The sequence below is a fragment of the Protopterus annectens genome, chromosome 9.part0 (genome assembly GCF_019279795.1).
Source record: "Protopterus annectens isolate FY-2018-M chromosome 9.part0, PAN1.0, whole genome shotgun sequence".
Lineage (NCBI taxonomy): Eukaryota > Metazoa > Chordata > Ceratodontiformes > Protopteridae > Protopterus > Protopterus annectens.
This window is the reverse complement of record NC_056743.1, coordinates 1,728,168,097-1,728,191,920: the sequence shown is the minus strand read 5'-3', so window position 1 is coordinate 1,728,191,920 and position 23,824 is coordinate 1,728,168,097. Positions and strand designations below refer to the sequence as shown.

At 37.9% G+C, this 23,824-nt stretch overlaps 1 protein-coding gene across 3 annotated transcripts in view; it reads left to right on the top strand.

The window, feature by feature from the left end:
- LOC122812232 (adhesion G protein-coupled receptor E2-like) overlaps window positions 1-23,824 on the top strand; it is a 1,489,088-nt gene that overhangs the window by 892,494 nt on the left and 572,770 nt on the right. For all 3 annotated transcript variants that reach the window (XM_044084588.1, XM_044084589.1, XM_044084587.1), the window contains one exon: window positions 10,607-10,803. In XM_044084588.1, the coding sequence (XP_043940523.1) occupies window positions 10,607-10,803 (197 nt within the window). The remainder of the gene's footprint in view (window positions 1-10,606; window positions 10,804-23,824) is intronic.

Genomic DNA, 23,824 nt, shown 5'->3' with positions numbered 1-23,824 from the left:
TGAAAACTTAATCAATTCCCATAGCATATGTTTTACTATTAATTTAGTTTCACTAATAACAAGAAAAAGGCACCTAAAACAGCAGAATAAAATTTATTTAGCTCTTTCAAGCATAACTAGCAGAATTTCCTTGGAATAAAAAGTAGACACCCCATTCAACCTTATAAATATACAATATACACGTGACCTGTAATCCTCACTTAAACAATCATATACACGATAGATTAATAAAAATTCAATTTGGTATAAAAGTGTGTAGTAAAAACATAAAATTCACTTAAAAAAATGTGATATTTGTAGAAACACTCAAATTAGGAATTGTATCTGCTTGTACGTTCAATTGGACACGTTCTCCATCTGTTCATAATCTCATAGGTTCATAAGTAAGTACTAGGCTAGCTGCCCTTGTCGGCCATTTTTAGCCTAGCTAATTTCCTTTTTTGTGCTTGAAATAACCTTTCCAATCTGGTTAAAATTGGCCTTAACTATCTCATGGTCGATAATTATATATTGCCCTTAATTAGGATAACTGGTATCATAGCATAGATTTTTTGAGGGGACCCACATATCGGATAAAGAATTTAAAAACTGCCTCTGTCCATTTGTAGCACAGTGGGCAGTTCTAAGGTAAATGTTCTGCTTCCCATTCATAGCTGTAAGTTGCATTTGAGTATGGACAGGGATAAACTTTGTTTTATGTGGATGGAGAGAGTCTGTCCTACAGCAGCAGTTTCCTCTGTGAGATATACTGTCCCTCCAAACTTTTCTACTGATGTTGTAGAAGAGGCTTAGATCCCTAGATCTAAGTATTTCTGATGTCATTTGACTTGCTTATGTGCAATCCATCTGTAGTAGGCAAGAGGTTGTCTTGTATGCTAGACATAGGTCACATCTTCGCCTTCTGTAGGATACCAAGCATAGTAACAATAGTGAGTATATTGTTCAGTTATGTTTATAAAGCCATCTTCCTTTATATCAGGGGAGACATGGTCCAATACAAAAAATGAAACTTATGATCAGAACAATTTTGTTGATGTTTAAATAATACATAATTGACATTTCCACCTTTCCTATCATATGCATGTCCGATGATATAGTTTAAAGACACCTGGAAGTGATGACAACACAAAATATTTCACAATGATCACATATTGCAATATATGTGGTACCCTCAGAGTTAGATTTTTAATGTTGTCTAGCATAAATAGTCTAATTATTATGTGGCAATAAAATAAATTTACCCTGTAAAATGAAGCAACATGCTTTACAGGAGCCACAACTATAAGGACCCAGACCTTTGTTACTCATATTGGACTTAATAATGGACTTATCATGCTATAAAATAATTTAATGACAATAGTTTTCCTATATATCATGACAGTTTAATCTCCCAACATATTATACAATTCTAAATTGTCACTAATACTTTTCCAGTTACCTTTCAGGACATTGAAAATAAATGCTGTGTCAACAATCATGTCTTAATAAAAGGGCTTAATAACTCTTTTTCTCTGAACCTTGAACTTCACTATTTGCCTTTGTCCATCGTTTTAATAAAATAGGGGCTATACCTCTGCTGTATTTTTGGTAAAGTTAGATATTTGTCATTATAACCCCTTTGGCTGAATAAAGATGTTATCATATCAACATCTCAAAAATATTATCACCAGTAGTCAGTCTGTAGTAGGATAAAATAACCTTTGGATATATCCCCTGTAATAAACAACAGATGATTGTTGATATATAACAAATAATTATCAGCAACTGTTTTAATAACTAATTATCAAATAATTATCAGCAGCTCCCTGCATTCTAAAAATTCAGTTTGTTACATCCATCCAAGAAATTAATCCTACTAACTATATCACCCACAATAAAATTCAAAAAGGAAGTGGAGTTGCTTAAAGATTCACTGAAAAATAAGTATTCTTCATATGTTTTCTTCCATATGAAAAATAAATCTTCATTGAATCTAACATCAAGTTTCACCTTATGAAGAAGGGAGATTATAAACAAAAAGTGGGAATCTCACCATCTTATAAACAGATTCACAAAACAGGGAGCTACAGAGACATCCATTACCACCACTTTTATTTGTTGATAGAAACAGACACAAAACTAAAATAATTACGTTCCATAACAAGTTCCAGTAGTAAACGGAGACAGTTTATATTAACATTGGCCCAATCAGTATATTGTGTCAATAATAACTATAGCAAGTCCATTCCAGCCATTTTAGGACTGGAGGTATACAAAGATTTGAGATTCACAGTAAATAACCGTTCCATCAAAATTATATAATCCCAATTTGTTTAATAAATTCCATGAATCATAAATATAAGTATCCAAATTCTATACTACTGGGTCATAAAACTATTCAGATATATAGAAATGTTATCAATGTCGTGTCTTTCGGCTTTTTCCGATTAGGCGTCACCACAGCGGAACTCCGGTCCGGTAATGATCGGCAGTAGATTTTTACATGCCGAGTTACCGACCCTGATGCACAACCTTCAACGAAGGTACGCCCATTCACACATGTCTCCACACAGAAGATGCTCTAACTGAGAATCGAACAGGACGTTTTACTGTGAGGCAAAAATGCTACCGCAGCACCACCACCGCAGTAGAAATGTTATCAATAACAGATCCATCTGTTGATACAATAGGCATGAACTGTGGCTTATGTCTATCTTTATGATTCTTGGGGAGTCCAAACACAATTTCAGTTTTGAAATCTGTAACACTTAAAAAAGAAATCTCATGACAGGCTAAATAACCCCGGAAAAATGAATCCAACAAAATATTACTTATATATCTATAACCATTGTGAATATCAAACAAAGTTACTCTCTGATATTCATTACAATTATTAATCATTTGCATAACCGCAGAAATATAATCTGTGGATACATAAATACTGCAGACTCTATAAAGCTAAGGTACTTCATTTTACTTAAATAATGTATTACCTCTTCTTCTACTGTAGTTAAACTCTATATAGAATGATTAACCATGGAACTTACATTACTACATAAATCCTGTTCACAAACATCTTGGAATGTTTATAGGGGAGTATTTAAATGTGGATTAAAAGTAGAAGACTTAATGAGATGACTTGTATCTAAATCAACACGGTGTAAAAGATAATCCAGAGTAAGCTCTCTAATTTAAAGCCTGAGCTCCAATAAAGTATGAACATTATCAGCTCATTTAGTGGAAATGAAAGAAAAACCTTTGCTTAATATGCAAATTTAAGCAGCTGCAAATGTAATGTCATTCAACTAAAACTCATACTGTCAGGATAAGTAAAAATTTGTGTCTGTTGTACATCCCTCTGTTGTCTCTTCCCCTTTCTCTCCCTCTTGTTATTGTTTTTCCATTTGGCCATTGCTGGAAGAAGTGGATGTCTGAGGTTCTTTTGGCTGATGGATGTCAGTTATGAACCTTTCTGAACTCATTTGGTGGTGTTTGTTCTCTGCTGTGTTAAGCATCTTAAAAGTGGAAACTGATTCTCATCATCTAAAAGATGGTACAATGAGACACAGCTGAAGTATACCTGTCCACGCAAGCTGGATCAGTACCCTTTAAAGGGGGAGGGGATAGGCCATTTCATTTTGACATGCCAGCACATCGCAATGGATTTTCTTTAGCTTACAAAAAATAATAGTTTAAGTTTCACACTCTACAGAAATTAAAACGCCTTCAAAATAATTGATTTTATTTGTGAAAGTTCTGATATTATGAATTAGTCTGTCAAGCTCACTTAATTGTTCACATAAATTGTGCATCAGCTTTTCATCATGTTAAGATTCTCTTCAATTAAATACCATTTTGGTTAAAAAAATTATTTTAGTACACCCGGCACCAAATCATCTATGATAATGCCATTTGGATACTTAAAAAACCTTAACCTTTTAGTACAGTGTTCATATTGATGCAATTTTCCAAATATAAACTGTCATATGACAAAGCCTTGTACCTCTTTAACTTCTCTCAAATTCAGTCCATAAGTCCCAAATGTTTTATTGGAAATTATTACTAGTGGAAACTCGGTGGTGGAAACCCATTAATACTTGTCATCTTAAAGATGTGAGTGAGTTTTGAAAAAAAAGTGATTATAGTGTGTTGCTTGATATCTTATTTTTACTGTATGCCAAGTTTTACTCATTAACTGCACCTCAGAATGATGTAATGGTAGATACTGGGCAACGATTTACAAACACATGCAAAACACTCCGGGCAATCAAAAACAGTGCAGGTCTTCTTACTTAGCTTGTGTTTTCACCAGTACATCATCATATATGTTAATTTTCAGTGTAAGGTGTTCCATCTGCAAGGCTTAGCTAACAACTTGCACAGCTAAGAAGTAAGACACTCCTAAGGAGGCATTTGATATGTAAATATAGTGGTCTGGGTCTCCTTCATAACATCGATCCACAGTTCATCAACTGTAAAAATGGTGAGATGAAAATGCCATATTTTTCCAAGCACAAGCTCCCAGAACAATGTATATACTGTCCGGGAAAATAACCACTTGGCCCATGGAGAACTGTGCTCTTTCTCCGCTGTAGTCCAATCTTGGAGTTGGTATATTTAAGTACAGGGGTGTTGGGGGGGGGGTGAAGTCCCACCTTGATGGGTGTAATTTGATACTGTTTGTGATTTTATTGTTGGTGGTCAAGTAGTTACTTTCCCAGAGAGGACATATGATGTTCTGGGAGTTTGTGCTTGCAAAATTATGGCATTTTCATCTTGCCATTTTAACAGTCAGTGAACTGTGGGTCAACGTTATGAAGTAGACCCAGTGGTATATATACCATAATTTCAGTAACGAGCTATTGTAGGTTAACTAACAATATAAAATACAAAAACTATACAGTTTTCAATCAGATAATATGGCATTTTATATATATATATATATATATATATGGTTCTACCTGACTTCGTCGACAGCGCAGAAGACCGACATCGGAATCCGGAGCTCCAGAAGATCGAAATCGAAGAAGACCGACGCGAATCGCGAGTGGCAGAACATCGACAATGCAGAAGACCGACACGACGGATGACAACACCAACGCCGAGGATGCCGACATGGGGAAAGGCTGTGTGAGTATGCGGTAGTGACGGACGTTAGGTGCGAGGCAGGTAAGTGTGGAGATTGACGGTCTGTGGGGATAGGGGTGGGTTAAGTGAGTTAGGGTTAGGGAGCGATAGGGGTGGGTTAAGTGAGTTAGGGTTAGGGAGCGATAGACTCAGGTTAAGTGAGTTAGGGTTAGGGAGCGATAGGGGTGGGTTAAGTGAGTTAGGGTTAGGGGCGATAGGCGGGTTAAGTGAGTTAGGGTTAGGAGCGGGTAGGTAAGTGTGCGATAGTGACGGACCTTAGGGTTAGGGTAAGGTTTAGTGTGGGCTTGTAAGGATTTTGGTGTGCTTGTGTTGTGTGTGTGGTTTGTGGAATGGGGATGTGTTTTGTTTTTAATTGTTATTGTGGTGTGTGCAGTGTATGGGGTTTCGTGTTTGTGTACCGTCGGTTATTTCGTTGTCGGTTATGTGTGGTTTCGTGTTTATGGACTGTCGAATATGTGGTGTCGGTGATGTGGTTGTCGGTGTTGTGTGGTTTCGACTATGTCAGGTAGAACCATATATATATATATATATATATATATAGTAAGGGGTTTATTTAGAATGTCAGTGATGTCAGTGGTCTGTTACTTACACTTGCTGCAGAATGAGAGAAATATAAACCTCCCATAGTATCCGTAGAATGTCTATAATATTTTCCAAAACCATGTTTCAATTTTAAAGTAAAAAAAAGTTTTCAGTGAGATGACCCACCACTGGACCAATAATCAAGGGCCCTCAGTCCTCACCACTGGCACCACTGGGGAAAGTACACTGGCAGGATGACAAATACACACACAGTATTTCCAGATGCAGCTCTCTCATCAAGTGCATTTTCCCTTAAAAGCACACAGAGACTGCAGTCAGTCCAGGGCTGGTTCCTCTACCTTTCTCCAGATCCCCAATAAGACTCCTCACTGGCACAGCTATAGAGTTGAGTCCTTAGCCAGGATTCTAAGCCAAGTCCTCCAACACTCTCTCTGTCCAACCAGTGGTTCGTGTCCCTGCCCAAGTAGCTGACACACCCACACACACTCTTTGAGATTTTGATTTGAACACACACACACACACACACACACACACACACACACACACACACACACACACACACACACACACACACACACCTGGGAAAGGCTGGCACAGGTTTATTAGCTATACCCCCTTTTGCCCAGAGTATAAGGTTGTTTTCACAGGTCTATATTACAACATCAAATGTTTAAAACAGCGAACGATGTTTTGTCGACCCTATTTCAGCAAAAGCTGAAAATGTCGACACTTTAGAACAGTGATTTCTTTCCTAGGGAAAGAAATCTCTGTTCCAACCAAAAAAAAAAAAAAAAAAAAAACAGTAAACATTTCCAAACACATACACACTTACCTTAACCCTAATTCCACCCCCCCCCAAAAAAAGTAAACAGCTGAAAACACATATGCATGTAACTCAACCATACATCTAATGCAAAAAAAAAAAAAAAAGTAAACAGTTTAAAACATATGCACTTACCTTAACCTGCACCCTAACCCTAAGGTCAGTAACTGTTGCACATTTACGTAAATAGTTCCAAACACATACATACTTATCTTAACCCTAATTCTACACCCCCAAAAACAAAGTAAACAGCTTAAAACACATATGCACTTAACTCAGCCGTACATCTAACGCAAAAAAAGATGTAAACAGTTTAAAACATATGCACTTACCTTAACCTGCACCCTAACCCTAAGGTCAGTAACTGTTGCACATTTATGCTCGGGAGCTATACCAGATAAGGGAATCTCTGAGACCAGAATACAGTGCAGAACACAGCAAAGCAACAAAGCTGTCAAGCAACTTCTTTACCAGAGAAAGAATTTGCTGAACAACCGCTTCTCTGTTTAGCCTGTTCACTGTTTAGGTGTCGATGAAAACGCATTCAACAAAATGTGTTTTCTTTGTTCTAATAGGAACCCATTTTCACTGTCACCAGAATCCCTTATCAGCTACTTTAAGACCCTTAACAAAGGGTGTCCAATTTTATTGTATACTATTAATATTAGTACAAATGCTAGTTTGACCAAGAGCACGGCTATTAGGAGTAGCCCACACAGTGTCACCAAATAAATATGCAAGTACTCTCAAAACTTAAATATCTCTACACAGGTCAGCCACAATGAATGGTTTAAATATATTTAATAATAAATAATAAAAGAACAAGACAATACTAAATATATATTCACAGTGACATCAGAGTTCAAAACCACAGGAAATATTTAAAACTACATTGCAAGACAGTCTCAAATAAATAAAAAAATCTAAACTAAGCTTTACTATATTCCTGACTGCATCTAAGAGAATTACTATACCCTGGAAACTTACTTCATTAGAGCAAGGCAGATGTTGTGGTGAATGGGTCTTGTCATGTCCAAGACTGAATACAGAATGCTCTGTCTCACTAAGAGACTTCTCAAACTGACATCTCAAATATTACTGCTAGGATAGCTTGCAAAATGACATAATTTCTTGTCATCTGACTCTAGTTCCTAGGTGAAACCCCCACTTCTGGAAGGTGGCAGTATTTAGGATCTACCTGTGAAAATACCTTGAAAACTGCAAGATACCATATTTTATTGTGTTGTCTATAAAGTAATTTAATTTCAGCTATTTTCCTAAAATTTGCTGGACTGAAATTAACCTCCTGTATTCCAGTTTCCACTGTTAAAATATATACATTTAGACAATTAAAATAGTGCATGTACATTTCTGTTCTCTTCCAGTTGAGCACACAGTGGATGCATTTTAAACACAAACACTTTATAAATCACCTTTCCAACACACATTTCTGTAAGAAAAAGTTTGATATACACATAATAAACAGTTCTAATGCAGTTATAACACAAGCATCTTATATAAATCATGTTGATATTCACAAATGGCATATAATTATTTACAAAATTCCAGATAGCTGCGCTGGCAATATGTCCTTTCATAACATGCAGTACAAAATTTATGAACTTTGGCTGTGGTGACTTTATTATTCTACGGACCTTTTCTGGACTATATTATTATTTTATTTATCCCATATCAACATATAAAATATAATGGGTTTACTGATATATATTAAAACCAGTCAAAAAGCATTTTATATGTCCATTTCAAACATGCTTATAAATGTTTCTTACCAAAGTAGGGAAAAGAGGACATTATTAAAAATATCAAATATTACAGTAGACATACTTTCATGGAAATCCTACAAAAGCATTCTTGAAGGGACTGAAAAGTTGTCCTAATTCACATCTTAACATTTATTCAAATATAAGTTTTAACCTCCTACAGACAATTGTCGGAGTCTCTTGGAAAATATGAAAACATAGTTTTAATGTTTCTTGGCAAATACAAATTAAAGCTAAAGTTTATAATAAAAAGCTGAGGAGCTCTTATTATGGTATGTCAGTCAGGGTGATATGTGACTTTAACTCTAATATCTGAAAGTAATATACATGTTATACAGACATAGCATAGTATGCTTATTGTAAACATGTGTGCAGATCTCTGCACATGCTTATACCCAACGTATGTAGAACTTACATGTCTTGCATAGATATGACTTTGTAAATTACATTTTTGTATAACAATGATATATCAGACAAGCTTTTATATGTATACTGAAACACAAGTGAGACTACATATTACTGTCCATGAATATGTACATGTGCAGACATAGGTACACATATGCACACACAGACACTCCCAGACACCCAGGCAGACACACACATTTAGACATATTCATATCACACATATACACAAACACTCACACATGCCTATATTTTGCATTTGTTAGGGACATTTGTAGGATCAGCTAAATATAAAAATAGCCACTGGTATATATTTACCAAACATATATGTAGGTTCAGCCTTTCTAACTGTCCGTGATTAAGCATGAGTGTTTTTCTTTCTTCTCCTGTCTTCTGGCCATCGGTTCTATTCTCTGGGTACCCAGTTTGTTCTCTTAGGGTGAGGCTTAGCTTTTCAGGGTGACCCCAGTTGACTTTAGTGGCATCTAGACCCAGTGATGTCAAACTTCAACCTCTGGGGTGACATGCCTATCTAATGTCCCACCTTTGTAAGGCACATGAAGTGGGAAACCTGTAGCTCTAGCCTGCTTCTGAGACTGGATTTGCATATTCTGTAACCCCACCCCTCTACTTCACGTTGAACACTCTGACATATACTTTGGTATTCAATGACAGCAAAGCAGCTACATGGCTCCACAGCCCTCATCCATTATCCATCCTTTCCGAGACAGGTTGAATAGGCATAGTCCCTTTACTCCTGTCTCTCCCCTTATCAACTCTCCCAGTACTGGTTCTGCTAATCAAACCCAGTTCACCTGATTCATAGTCAGAGTTTCATTCATTTATAGCTTCAATAATTAAGTACCCACTCTAAGATAATCCTTGCAGAAAAATGTTGGAAAAGTGTGTTCTTTTATTTTTATTTTGTTAATTATTTCAGACTAATTTGATCCATTTTGCCCAGACTGACAAAGCAGTAGGGTGACAAAGCTGACTGTGAATAGAGAGTTTAACTGGAAGAAACAACACAAAATCTAAGTATGTAAGGTCCATACCTCTCAATAACACAACACGATAAATCTGGAAAAAGCCAAAAATAATGGGGGGGGGGGGCAAAGACCATAATCAGGGACATATTTTAAACATTGCTCTTATAAGCTTAGAACGTTGCTAGAATAAAAGGCTTTGCATTAATATGTATCTTCTGAAGGATATGAAGTCTAAAACAAACATGTGTCATTATTTATTGACTTCAATCCCTTTCAGTCCTCAGTGATTTGGCAGAAACTCTAATGTTTATGAGAAACATACTTAAATATCAGGCAAAAATCTGGACATTCTGTGAAAATCTGGAGTGTTGAGAGTTAAAGTATGGCCTAAGAACCTAGTTTCCAAAAAGATACACTAAGTAAGTATCATTGTCACTTAGCAGTTCTTAAATGTTATTCTGTGAATAAACCAGTTATGAAATAGGATTATAACAGTAATTACATAATCACTAATTATTATAGGAGATGTAAATTATTGTTTCAATTTTTGTAAAGTTGTGGCTTTCTTAATTATAATAAAGTAAGTCACTTACACTGTGAGCACGTCTTTTAGAATCATGGCAGGCTTACACTGGAGTAAGTCAGTTACAGTGAGAGCGGGTCTTTTGGAATGTGGCCCATTACATCTTTGAACTGAATAGATGAGATCTTAAATTGTCAGCTGATTCTGCCAAATCAGGTAAATTTAGCAACCATCTCACTGAAGATCTTATATTTTTTCCTGAGGAACTGAAATCTTCATTTCTGTTCAAATGCTTTTAGTTATGTGTTTTAAAATGTGCAAGACATTTCATTTCATGAAAATGAGACTGCATCATTTACATGGTCTACATTAGGAAGTTCAAAAATCTATAATATGTTTTCTTTTATTTTTTTGCCAGGTACCCTCCCTTTTGCGATGCTGACATCATTCCATGGGACTGAAATTGAATCAATACTATCTGGGGGTTATCTGATTAACAAAACATATTCAGATTACAACTATACTGTGAATTCAAAAGTAGTTATTGCAACAATTTCTAGCAAGTGGAAGCACAGCCTCACTGATCCAGTCTTTTTCACATTTCAGATTACCAAGGTTTGTATTTTGTGTGATCATCTGGGATTTCTTATCAGTGGTGATATGTAATTTAATTATGCATGCAAACTAACAAAGAAAATGTATGTTTCACTTTGAAATGTTAACTGTAATTTGTCCATCATATTTAACATTTTGCCATGTAAAATTTCTGTGGGCAGAAACAGGTAAAAATTATTGTATATGCAAAAAGTTCCACTCCCAAACTCGACGACAATATCTCACTACAATGCTTTAGTCCAAAATATGCACTTCTTCACCATTTCTCTGTTTTATATTACTTTGCCTACAGCATAAGACACATGCAAGCACTGCATCCCTAAGAAATTGCTGTACACACACATATACACACACACACACACACACACATATATATATATATATATATATATATATATATATATATATATATATATATATATAGGAACTGCATGAACTGTGAGGAAGCATTATTTAGAGAAGTGTGTTACAAAACCAATGTCGCAGAGGAAATAAATCAAGTAATGAAATAGACAGAATGCATATATTCAGCAAGCTGAAGACAAAAGAGTTAATCCAAGACCTGTTTCCTGTAAGTGTACTGAGTAGAAAGCAAAACAGAGGATCTTAGAGGAAGGCAGAAGTAGGGTCATATATGTAGAAAACTAGCAAACCAAGCTTTTTATTTCAGTCTTCTTCAGAGGTTCATCAGAGATGGATGTCATACAATACTATGAGAGATTGAGAATATGTTCTCTGTAAATCACATGAGCATAAAGCAAAATAGTTGATCCTGAATGAAAGCAGGAAAAAGAAAAGTTTTATGTACATAAAACTTATAACAAAGTTTCTCTCTCAATTTTGAGGTTCATCAGAGATGGATGTTGCATAATAGTGTGATTGATTAATTAACAAGATGTGGGACAGACTTCTGGATTCTTTCCCTCCAAATTTTCTAGTGGTAGGGTAAAAGAGAAGTCCTTTTTTAAAACACATGAAGGGATATAGTTTCTGGCAGGCATGCATATATTTTGAACGCAAATGGAAAAACATAGAAATATGTCTACTAGTAGTAAAAAGTGCACGTGCTGATAGGAATGAAGGCTGTTGCATGTTGATCAGTTACATTTTTCTACTATTTCCCCCTGCTTGCCAAAAAAAGTAAAAGAGAAATGTGTGACAGAATGGAGGTTAAAAATGTAAATAACTGGTAGTGAATTGATCGAAGCACACATGGAAAACATACCAGTAAGAACAAAGAATGGAGAAAACAAGATGTCTGCCTGGGAAAGGCAAAGTAGCCAAAATATTAAAGAGAAGAGTCAATGTTTGAGCTAATACAAAACCATATATGTATATATATATATATATATATATATATATATATATATATATATATTCATATATATATACATATATATATATATATATATATATATATATATAAATCAGTAATTTGAAGAAGAAATATGCACCGCAGGATATTTTCCATGGAGTACATGATATTTGAATGAAATTTTAATGTTGCTACTTGTATTTTCAAAATGATAATCTTGAAAATGAAAACCAAGAATCCCCACCTTCAAGCCAGGGACTCCATGCTCCACCTTTGCTCCCAGCTAGGGATAGCTGTCAGCATGACCAAGTCCAAGCTTCAACCATTTAAAATGATAGAATTCATTGGGGCCTATGTAGATATCAAGTTACAGATAGCCAGACTACCAGAATCCAGAATTCTTATACTTCAGCAACAGGCAGTAGCAGTGCTGGGGCTATATTATTTCCTTGAAGAGGCATTCCATCGAACACCTCTTCATTGACCCTAAAACCGTGAACTGTGAAAACAGCAAATGGACACATCACTGATTTCTTTCCTCTCTGTAGTGCAATCTCAGAGTTGGTATATTGAGTTAGGGGTGTGTAGGGGCCACAGCCACCCAAGTTGGGGGGTGTGGGGGCGAAGCCCCCCACTTTGTAATGTTTGTGGTTTTGTCTTGATATTTGTAAGGCAAGCGATTTCTTTCCCAGGGAAAGAAATCACTGATGTGAATGTTTGGTGATTTCAAAGTTCGCGGTTTTAGGGTCGAAGAAGAGACGTTTGATGGAATGCCTCTTTGAGAAGATAATATAGACCCAGTAGTACTCCCCTATCAGTAGCCACCAGCAAGGTTCATTTTACATCTTCTTTGCTTAATCACAACAGACAATACCATAGGCTCTCTGGTCTTGTTTTATATGAGGGTGCCAGAGTGGATCCTAACAGTACAATGGTCAATGAGATGTCAACCCTTGAATTGTCCAGTGGCCCTGCTGCAGATTTGCAAAAGTCATATACCTTGGTGACTAGACTCTCTGATTGTATCTCAGGGTCAACCTTTTACTTTCACTTCTCTCCAGGTTACAGTGACCATGGATGGTTCTCAGCTGGGGTGAGGGTGAATTTTTGTGGAAAGATTGCCCAAGGCAATGGCCCCTTTCAGTGGCCAGTTTTCACATCAATATCACAGAGATGAGTGCAGTTCTCCTAGCATTGCATGCCTTTCAGGACTTCACCTCTAGAGGTGTGATTTCCATCCAGATGGACAATATGTCAGTAGTTTGGTACATCAGCAAGGGGAACATGTTCTTACTCATTGTGTTGAGAGGCCTAAAGGGTTTGTTAGTATAAAATATCTTCTCACCTCTTTCTGATAGCAACTAACATACCAGGAAACCAATGTTTTAGTGGACATGTTGCACAGGTCCATCCTCCTTCTCCAGAAATGATCCATCAATCTGGATCATATTTTCAGCCATGGGGGCCAACTGTGCTGAGAATTATTTGCTTCTGCTGCCAACACCAAATGCAGCAGGTACTTTGCCCTGATCCCCTTCCTTAGAGATGTTCTGCAGTGATTCTCCTTGCTCCCATCTAGCCTTGACAGGTGTGGTTTCTCTTCCTCTGGTCTCATCTGATTCACCCTTCATGTGTGCTGGACCTTGATCCAGATCTTCTTTCTTTCTCTGTCTCTCTTACCATGCTGGAAGCTTCACTTGGACATAGAAGCCATCAAACTGATCACAATGTTTTCTCCTGTTTTGATGATGATTAGACAGTACAAGCGTTCATCCTAATTTGCACACATGCTGACATCCTCACAGATGCCTTCAACCAGGAAGATTTACAAAAGCAAATGGAAAAGATTTTCAACTTGGGCTTCCATTAGGAAAATTGATACCTTTCCAGCTCCTCTCCCAGCTATTGTAGACATTTGGTTTCTCTTTCTCACATTAGTTCTAGCTACTCAACTATTGAAGTCCAGTTGATAGCAATCTCCAATATTCATACTAGGGAAAACCAATCACCCATTGCTTCCTTGAAATTATCTAAGGTCTTCTTAAGGGGCACCTTCCTGTTGTGATCTCCCCCTTAGAGTTCCGGTTCCTCCTTGGGATATTATAATTGTTCTGCAGGCTTTGACAAGACCCCCTGTTGAACCTGCAGCCACAGGTGATTTGAAATACCTTTCCTGCAAAACTCTATTTTTGGTAGCAGTTACTTCTGCATGAAGAATATCAGAACTTCACTCCCTTTCCGTTAAAGCTCTTTACTTGGTTTCCCATAAGGATAGAGTTGTATTGAGAACAAAGCCATCCTTTCTCCCTAAGGTGGCTTCTGAATCATCCCCCAACCAAGTTATTAACCTTCCTGTATTCTTTCCCATTTTTCCAATAAATGGGAATAAATGCTACATCTTCTGAATGTGCATCATCAACTTAGGTTTTATTTGTATCATACTAAGAGGGTCAGAAAGACTGATTAGTTTTATGTCCTTTCCCTCAGCAAAATTAGGGCAAAGAAGTGTGCAAGGCAACTCTTTCTCACTGGCTAACTGAATGTATTTCCCAAGTCTACAAGGAGAACTATTTTCCTAGGTGCCCTAAGGCTCATTCTACTAGGTCATGTGTTACATCCACTGCCTTTTTATCCTAAGTACCAGTTGATGACATTTGTGCAGTGGTTACTTGTATGAATGCCAATAACTTTATATATTGTTATAAAATGGATTATAAAATGGATTTACAGTTAAGGTCTAAAGCTTTGTTTGGTTCAGCTATCCTCTGTAATATCCTTCCATGAGCCCTACCAAGATTTATGGTAAATGCAGACTCTGTCCCATCCACTGAGGAACAGAGGGAAGAGACAACACGGGACATGAAAGTTATGTACTTACCATAATAATGACAGATCTGTGTTGTTTGCTTCTGTCCTTTCTCAACTTCCCTCTCTCCTTCCACCTTCCAGATATTATATTTCATTGTTTCTGTAGAGTCTGCATTGATTGCCAAGGGCTTAGTGATGTACTCTTCAAGCACTGTGTCAATATTCACTGCCTTTTTCTGAAATGTTTACTGGAGTAATAGTATAGCAGGTTTATTTTAGGCTATGGGCAAACTTAATCTGAGGTATTTTACTACTAGGAGGAGAATATTGGTAAGGTAAGGAGCCTGTGCCTTAAATCAAAAGTCTGAGAGTGGCTGAAGTCAGATTCTAGTCAGATCCAGTAACCCATCCAATGAGGAAGGGTGGAAGCAGACAACATGGAGTCATCATTTAAGTACATAACTTTCATTATACATCATTAATGGTTATTTATAGAGTACACTAGAATCCACAGAGAACACAGCTCCCATGCATGAGTACAAAGTGATATGGGGAAATTATGAAGATTTTTATAAGATCAAAATGGTAGGAGGAAGAAGTATATTGGAGGAAATGAAGAAAAACTTTCCAACTAATTGCATCCTTACCAGCCTTAGTTCTTAAATATTAACCATGCACAATTTAGTTTATTCATTTAAGGGTTACTAGTGAACTTAATGTTAAAAACAGTTAATTGCAAGATGTTTTTCACAGCTATGAGGGAAATAGGACAAGAATGAATGGTATTTGTGCAAATAGAAAAGCCCATAGATGTAAATGTTTCTTTGGGGAAACTGCCCCAATATGCATGGGGTCATTTTCCTTTTTGGAAAGTTTACTTAGTTGTATGTGTTTGCTGTGAGGTAAAAGTGGTAGGTGGTTTAAATCTATATGTAGATTCTTGTTTCTTAAGAATTTTTATTGAAGCAAATATTCTGTGAAAGTGTGACAAGGCTTCAAGCAGAGATAAGAAGCAGCAGCTCTATATAAGATCAGCCTGCCAAGTATTAATGCGTACGTGTAAGGTGTAAGTTGGAAATATATATATTCAAAAGAACTATCATGCAGAAAATGTGAAAGCACTAGTTTCTTATCACAATGGCAGCCTTATGAATTTTTATCACTAAATGCCATTGGCATTTCAGGTACAGGCAAAGAGTAAAGAGTACTGAATTATATTGTCTGGAATGCAAATTGCAATGTTATAAGAAATGCATGTAGATAGAATGGAGCGTGTGAATTTGACAAAGAAATGACTTCAGAATGGATATTCAGCAGAACATCTGTAGCAATGAAAAAAGAGGGGATCCAGTGGTGAGAGAAAAAGAAAGCAAAGACAATAGTGGAAGATGTGTGGTAGCAGGGTCTATTGTCAGGGATGGAGGATAACGTGGGCATGTATTTAAGCTCCACCTAAATCTACTGTTATGAATGTTAAGAAAATTTTGGGAGTAATAATTAGCTATCAGTAGTGAATATTATTTATGTGTGGGGATTGTAACCTGTCTTGCAAGAGTGAGGATGTAAGGGAAACTTAAAAGGGGAAGCATAGAAAGAGAGCAGACTTCTGAAGAAATATATGAGAGCATCTAGAATGGAAAATGTGAATATACTAGCAGGCGATCTGACAAAATTTACATTTCGTTTCTCAAGGCAAAATAACTTGGTTAGACTGTATATTAATTACATTTCCCAGCAGCTTATATATTTGATTGGAAAGTTTGAAAGGCATCCAATAATTATTTCAGATCATTTAGCAGTAAAGACAGGGCTGGATTCAATAAAGCCTACACTAAGTGTACACTGTTCTGAGGAACAGAAAACACAGACATAACACACACCTTCTTCCTCCTAATTTTAGTTTACCTACTGATATTTTTTCTGCTTTAAATACTGACAGGGATTCATAAAGGTTACCACAAAGTGTAGACTACATGTACACTTAGTGTAATCTTTCTGAGTGACTAGAAAACAAAAAAATGAGATAAGAATTTTATTGAATACATATCGTGTATGCTTAGTGTAGGCTTTATTGAATCCCAGGGTAAGTTAAAGATGTTAGGCAATAAAATAAAAATGCCACACCAGCATTTTCCTACTTGTTAAAAAGCGAGGAGTTAAAGGAATGGGTACTGTCAATCGTTAAAGATTTATTAGGGAAGTTGGACATTTCTTCACAAAGGATAGCTGTGGAGTGGGATAAATAAATATAGAAATTAAAATATGAGAAATTAGATATGGGACAGAAGGAAAATTAATTGGTTTTAAAGAATGAAGTATTTCAGAAGAATGAGAATTTCACAGAACAAGAAGTTAAGCAACTGCTGAGTGCTAAAAAGAGAATAAGGAAGCATTTGGATGACATGCATTAGTTTAGAAATGTTGCTGTTAAGCAGGCATTGTTTGATAACAACTCCAGAGCATAAAAGCTTGAAGCACAATTACTTAGGCAACATAAAGCAGAAAAGGTAATTGCCAACTTAGGAGCCTATAACAAGAAAACTAGGCAGAGATCCATCGTTTACAGGTATTAGAGATATTTTGGAAATTCAATGAAGTTTTATATAAAGCAGAGGAATAGGGGAAACAAGAAAAGCCACAAATGGAAATATTTATGGAAGACTTGACCACGCCAATGTTAGAAGAAGAACAGACCCAATAATTAATGGCTTATACAGAAAGGGATGAGATAAAATGATAATTTCACACTGAGCTACTCGAAGGAAGGACACTGAGCAAACACGGAGCTATAATATATAACATTAAGTATCCTGTTTTTTGTTTATTTTGTTCTTTATTTCTTTGTTATTTATAGCACTTTGTGTACTGTGTATTTTTCTAGCTAGTTTCACTGTGTGTGAGGTATTAACTGGAAATTGTCCACTTTTATTAAGCATCTGTTGGGTTGTTTGTTTCTGATAACTTGTTGCAGTTAAACTCTTTTTTAGAGGCTCCTTTAGCTGTTTAAAACTTTCATTTAAAGGCTCACTGCTGCTTTTCAGCTGTGAGAAACATTGCTGCAGTTTGTTTCTAAGTAGTGAGGATATTTGTAGCATTTCCATATTCAGGCTTGTATTTGGGCCTAGTGTTTGTGGAGGCTGTGTGTCTGAGCACATATTCAGGGCCATCTTGGTTTAGCCAAAGCCATCAAGCATTTCAGTGAGAGAGAATTGTTTGAGGTCATTGGCTGACTGAGGTCACCTGGACTACAGCTTAGACTAAGCACCTCATTGGTTCTTTTGAGATTTATTTCTTAAAAGCTGTCTCAGGTTTCAACTTTCTGTTACCTAAGAAGTTCAGTTGTGAGTGTTCTGCCATTTCACACTGAGCTAATCAAAGGAAGGACACTGAGCAAACTCGGAGCTATAATATATAACATTAAGTATCCTGATTTTTGTTTATTTTGTTCTTTATTTCTTTGTTATTTATAGCACTTTGTGTACTGTGTATTTTTCTAGCTAGTTTCACTCTGTGTGAGGTATTAACTGGAAATTGTCCACTTTTATTAAGCATCTGTTGGGTTGTTTGTTTCTGATAACTTGTTGCAGTTAAACTCTTTTTTCTAGAGGCTCCTTTAGCTGTTTAAAATTTTCATTTAAAGGCTCACTGCTGCTTTTCAGCTGTGAGAAACATTTCTGCAGTTTGTTTCCCACCCTGCCTCCCTGTTGGTATAGTGTTTTTATAGTTGATGGCTTTGCAGTTGCCCGCCCCTAGTGTAAATTTGATCTGGGACCCTCCTCCCAGTCTAGTGTCATTACCTCATTCTACCCAGTACAGGGAGAACATTTGAGAAGGACGATCAGCTTAGTTTCTGCTACTCCTTTCTCTCTTTCCACTAAAAAAAAAACTTTTTCTAAGCTTGTTTCCTGCCTTTCCTATGGGTAGTCTAGCCTGGATATAGATTTGTTGTGTCCAGGACTATTTGTAGGCTTCTAGGGCCCAAGCCTTTCTGTGTTGGAGGGAAGCCTTCTAGCTTAATTTTGTTTCTTAGAACTAGCCAGCTTTTTGTTTCAGCACTTGTTCAGAACTTATTGTAAGCATTAAATAAGCCACAAATTAGTACAACACTCAGCTTTCCTCACTGTCTAGATGAAAACAGTTTCTAGTATTTAACAGATAAGCACCTATCCAGACATGTCTAAGGGTCAGCCCCCGGTGTTTTCATCTGTCTACCTGATGAATCTGGGCATCTTGGGGCAATGCAGTAATTGCCTCATGTACACAGACAACCCTCTCCTCCTACAACCTAACACTACAACCTGTGAGAGATGCACTTATATAGCCAAACTGGAAGCAAAGCTCTCTTCACCCAAGATTGCAGTCAAGAGGAGAAGGTAAACACTTCCACCACACCACACTCAGCACATAGTCCCTCAAAACCTACACCACCAAAACACACACATAGAAACACAAAACACACACCTACATTCACGGAGGCTCTCAGTAAAAACCTGCCCAAGCAACAGGGACCTCCAAAGCAGAAACACAAGCAACCTCCACCCCCCAACACAACCCAAATGACACATAGCCCACAAACTCAGTGTGCCACTCAACCACAGCCCATAAGGCATAACAAAGTACACAACACTCTAGTCATAGGTGACTCTATAGTCAAGCACACTGATGTTCCGCTCACCAGGCTAAACAAGGAGAAAGTTACAGTCAGCTGCATGTCGGGTGCTAGGATCCGCCACATAACACATGCACTCAGGTCACTCCACAACAAGTACAAATATGACTCTGTCATTGTCCATGTTGATGTGAGTGACCTGAGACGTACCTCCTTGGACTACATGAAAAGGGACATGGTGGAGCTGTCCGATCTTGTAGCCCAGGCAGGTATGACCCTAGCCCTGAGTAGCATCCTGCCATCACCTAGAATGATACCACAGTACAAGGACAAAATGATTGACTTCAACAATTGGCTAAGCTTCTGGTGTCATTCTAAGGGGATCCAGTATCTGTCTGCCTGGGATGACATGATCGACAAGCCACGATGTTTTGCCAGAGATGGCCTGCATCTGTCGCCCCTGGGATTCTGGATACTGGCTAAGGCTCTAGCCACCCCTATAGTGCCTTTTTTAGGCAAGGTTCAAATGACAAATTCACCACCCTAACAGGTACAGGCAAGAAGAATCTGAGGGTATTGCTACTAAAATGGAGAACATTGACAACTGTGCAGTGACAGAGACCTGGTTCAAGGCTCCAGAGAGCACCTCTGCATTGCCAGGCTATAACTCATAGCACACCTTTCAGCCACCTAACCTGGACCGAAACACTAAAGGGGGAGTCGTGTCCATATTCATTAAGGATATCCACACCTCCAGGCTAGTTGCTCAGCATAATGCATCCGAGATTATCCAAGTACAACTAACTCTGGGCAAGACTGCAATCCAAATTGTAGCTTGCTACAGATCCCCCACCATGCCCCAGGATTCCCACTCCTCATTTCTTAATACAATGGAAAATATTAGGGTACAACCTAACACCCTAATAATGGGCAATTTCAACTACCCTACCATTAACTGGGAAACCTACTCATGTACCAACTCTTGTGCTCAACGTTTTCTGGAATTCATAAATTCCAAAGCCATGGATCAACTTATCCACACCCCCACCAGGGGCAGCAATATCCCTGACCTGGTTATTACCAACATGGGCAACCGGTGCTCCACACCAGAAGTCAATTCCTTGTTGGTCAGATCCGACCATAAGCTAATCACCCTAGACATCCACATCCCTCCCCCCCCCCCCCATTAGGGATACCACAGTAAAAAATTTCTCCAAAGCCAACTTCACACTTCTTAAGACAGAAGTGGCAAACTTCATGACACCCATGCTGATGGACAATAGAGATATGACTGCTGAATCCTACACAAATGCACTTTATAAGCACTTACATGAGTGCATGGATCGTGCAATCCCTAACAGAACCAAGATGCTATCCTCCAAAAAAAGAAAGCCAATCTGGTGGTCCCCTGCCATAAGCAAACTCTACAACAGAAGAAAGAAACTGTTGCAAAAAAGAGTAAAATCCCATGATTGGAGACACTCCCTGGTCAGCTTCAGTAAAAAGCTGAGATCCCTCATAAAATCATCCACAGCTAGTTATGAAAACAAAATCACCACTGACTCTAAAGACAACCACAAAGCATTCTATAGCTATGTCAAGAATCTCAATGGCAACACTCAGATCTGCTCTGAGTTACAGCACAATGGCACTAAATATACAGAACCAACGGATATTGCCAACATCCTGGCATATAGGTTCAGTGCTAACTTTACCCCCCTGTCATCCCCTAAAGGGCCCATCTCTATACCAGAAGAATGCAAAGTTCCTGTAATCACGGCTGCACAGGTAAAAAACACACTATCCAAAGCCAAGAACACAGCATCCATGGGACCTGATGACATCCCAGGCTGTGTTCTACATAAGCTACAGAATGAACTGGCACCCCACCTAAGTACCATGTTCAATCATAGCCTCACCTCAGGCTATATGCCCAATGAATGGTGCACAGCGACAGTTATCCCACTCTACAAAGGGGGAGCCACCACAGACCCCGGAAACTACCGCCCCGTTAGCCTAACGAGCCTGGTCTGCAAGGCTATGGAGCGTATCATCATGGAACTTATAAACAATGACATTGGTAATTTCCAAACTCAGAACCCCACCCAGTTCGGGTTTGTAAAAGGCAGATCATGTCTCCTAAACCTGATAGACTTCTTTGAAGCAGTCACCAAAGCCGTAGATGAGGGTAAGGTGGTTCACACAGCCTATCTAGATCTCGCCAAAGCTTTTAACACCATCCTCCACTCTGGAATTATAGATAAACTCACTAAACTAGGTATAAATCCCTATGTCACAAGATGGGTTGCCAACTGGCTCACTGACAGAACCCACACTGTGAAAGTAGCAGACTCCAAATCCAGCTTCAGACCTGTGACAAGTGGAGTACCACAGGGTTCAGTCCTGGGTCCTCTCCTGTTTGGTATCTACTTCTCTGAAGTACAGGCCAACACAGAAGGTCTTTGGGTAATACGTTCACAGATGACTGCAAACTAGGACCCATAATCAAAACTCCAAAAGATGTGGACATCCTACAAAAGGGCCTTGCTGAGACAGATGCCTGGTGTCAAAGCCGTGGCCTCAAGCTCAATGCCAAAAAGTGCATTGTCATTCCTTTTGGTAAAAAGTCAGTACCCATGAACTACCACATAGGTGGTAGTCTACCTAACACCAAAAGTGTGATAAGAGACCTTGGGACACAGGTGGACAGTAGTCTCTCCTTTGATAATCACATTGCCACAGTAGTCAGGAAATCCTTCTATGTGGCACACCTCATTACAAAAGGTTTCTCATCCAGGAAAAAAGAGGTCATTGTTCCCCTCTACACGTCACTCATTAGACCCATTATAGAGTACAATGCCTCTTTTGGTATGTACCTCACAAGACATCTACAACAACTGGAAAGGTCACAGAAATACCTCACAAAGAGGATTACCGACCTCAAAGAGATGCCCTATGCAGACCGTTTCAAAAAACTGCAGATTTACTCCATTGCATATCACCTACTCAGAGGTGATCTCTGCCTAACACACAAAGCTATGTCAAACCCAGAGCTTTTAGACATGCTCCACTTAAAGAAATCCCCATCCCTATGAGCTGCACGCTCTAGGGACCTAAACCTCGTCTCCACAATAAACAGAACATACTTGAGGGATAGATTCCTGTCTGAGAGACTTCCCATACTCTGGAACAAACTACCTATTTATATCAAAACAAAGCTCCTCATTAGCACTGTTCAAGAAAAATCTTGATGATTGGATGGGAGATAGGAAATTCACCCCGGGGATTACTTCTGTGGCTCTGCTTGACAGTGGCACAGGAAAATTATTTTCTTGGGTGGTGAAAGCCAGGGTACCTTTGGCTAGGCTTATATAGGCCCTAGGGCCAATAGCCTGGTACCTACCTATGAACCTATAAACCTATAATGTAAAATAAAACAGGGAACTTTCCAGGAGCAGATAGTACTCCTGTGGAAGTTAGGAAGGAAGGAAGGAAGTGATAAAGATCTGTATGGCTTTGCTTAATTATATTTTATAAGGAGGGAGAGTGCTAAGAGAATGGCAAAGGCATTTTCAAAACTGATAGATATGGATCAGTATGGTTTTGTGGAGGGGAGCATAAAAATAAAAGTTAGCCAGCAACAAGTGAACTGTGAAAAATGATAAAGTTTATTTAAACTTCATAAAGACTTAATTCAACAGACCGGTTTCGGCCTGGGTTTAACCTGGCCTTCTTCAGTGTAAAGAAAAAAACACAATTATGAATGTAGAAAGTCTTATATACTGAAAAACAAGTGAAAGAAGAGATTTGATAGGCTGACATAAAACATCCAAAAAATACCTCATAAATATTCATTAAGTCCTGGATTAAACAGAGCACCAAGTTTAGTAATCCATTTCTTTTCTTTAATATTAAGTTTGTGGTGCCAACCAGATTTGTGGGTTCGGTCCCCAATGAGTTTATCAATAATAATAAAATGAAATTTAGCTGTCTGGTGTTTGAGTGTATGTTTGTATAATGCATTAGTTGTTCTTTTGCATTTGATGTCACTCAAATGCTCTGACATACGTAACCTAAATGGTCGAGAAGTCTGACCAATGTAAAATGATTGGCAGCTACAACTAGCCATATAAATAGCCCAGTCAGTATTGCAGTTGGCAAAAAATTTTGTATCATACACTGTGCTACTATTTTTGCTACTGAATTCTTTAGATTTCAAAACATATTTGCAATTAATACAGTGGCCGCAGGGAAAACAACCAATAAGTTTGTCCCCCATGATATTAGTT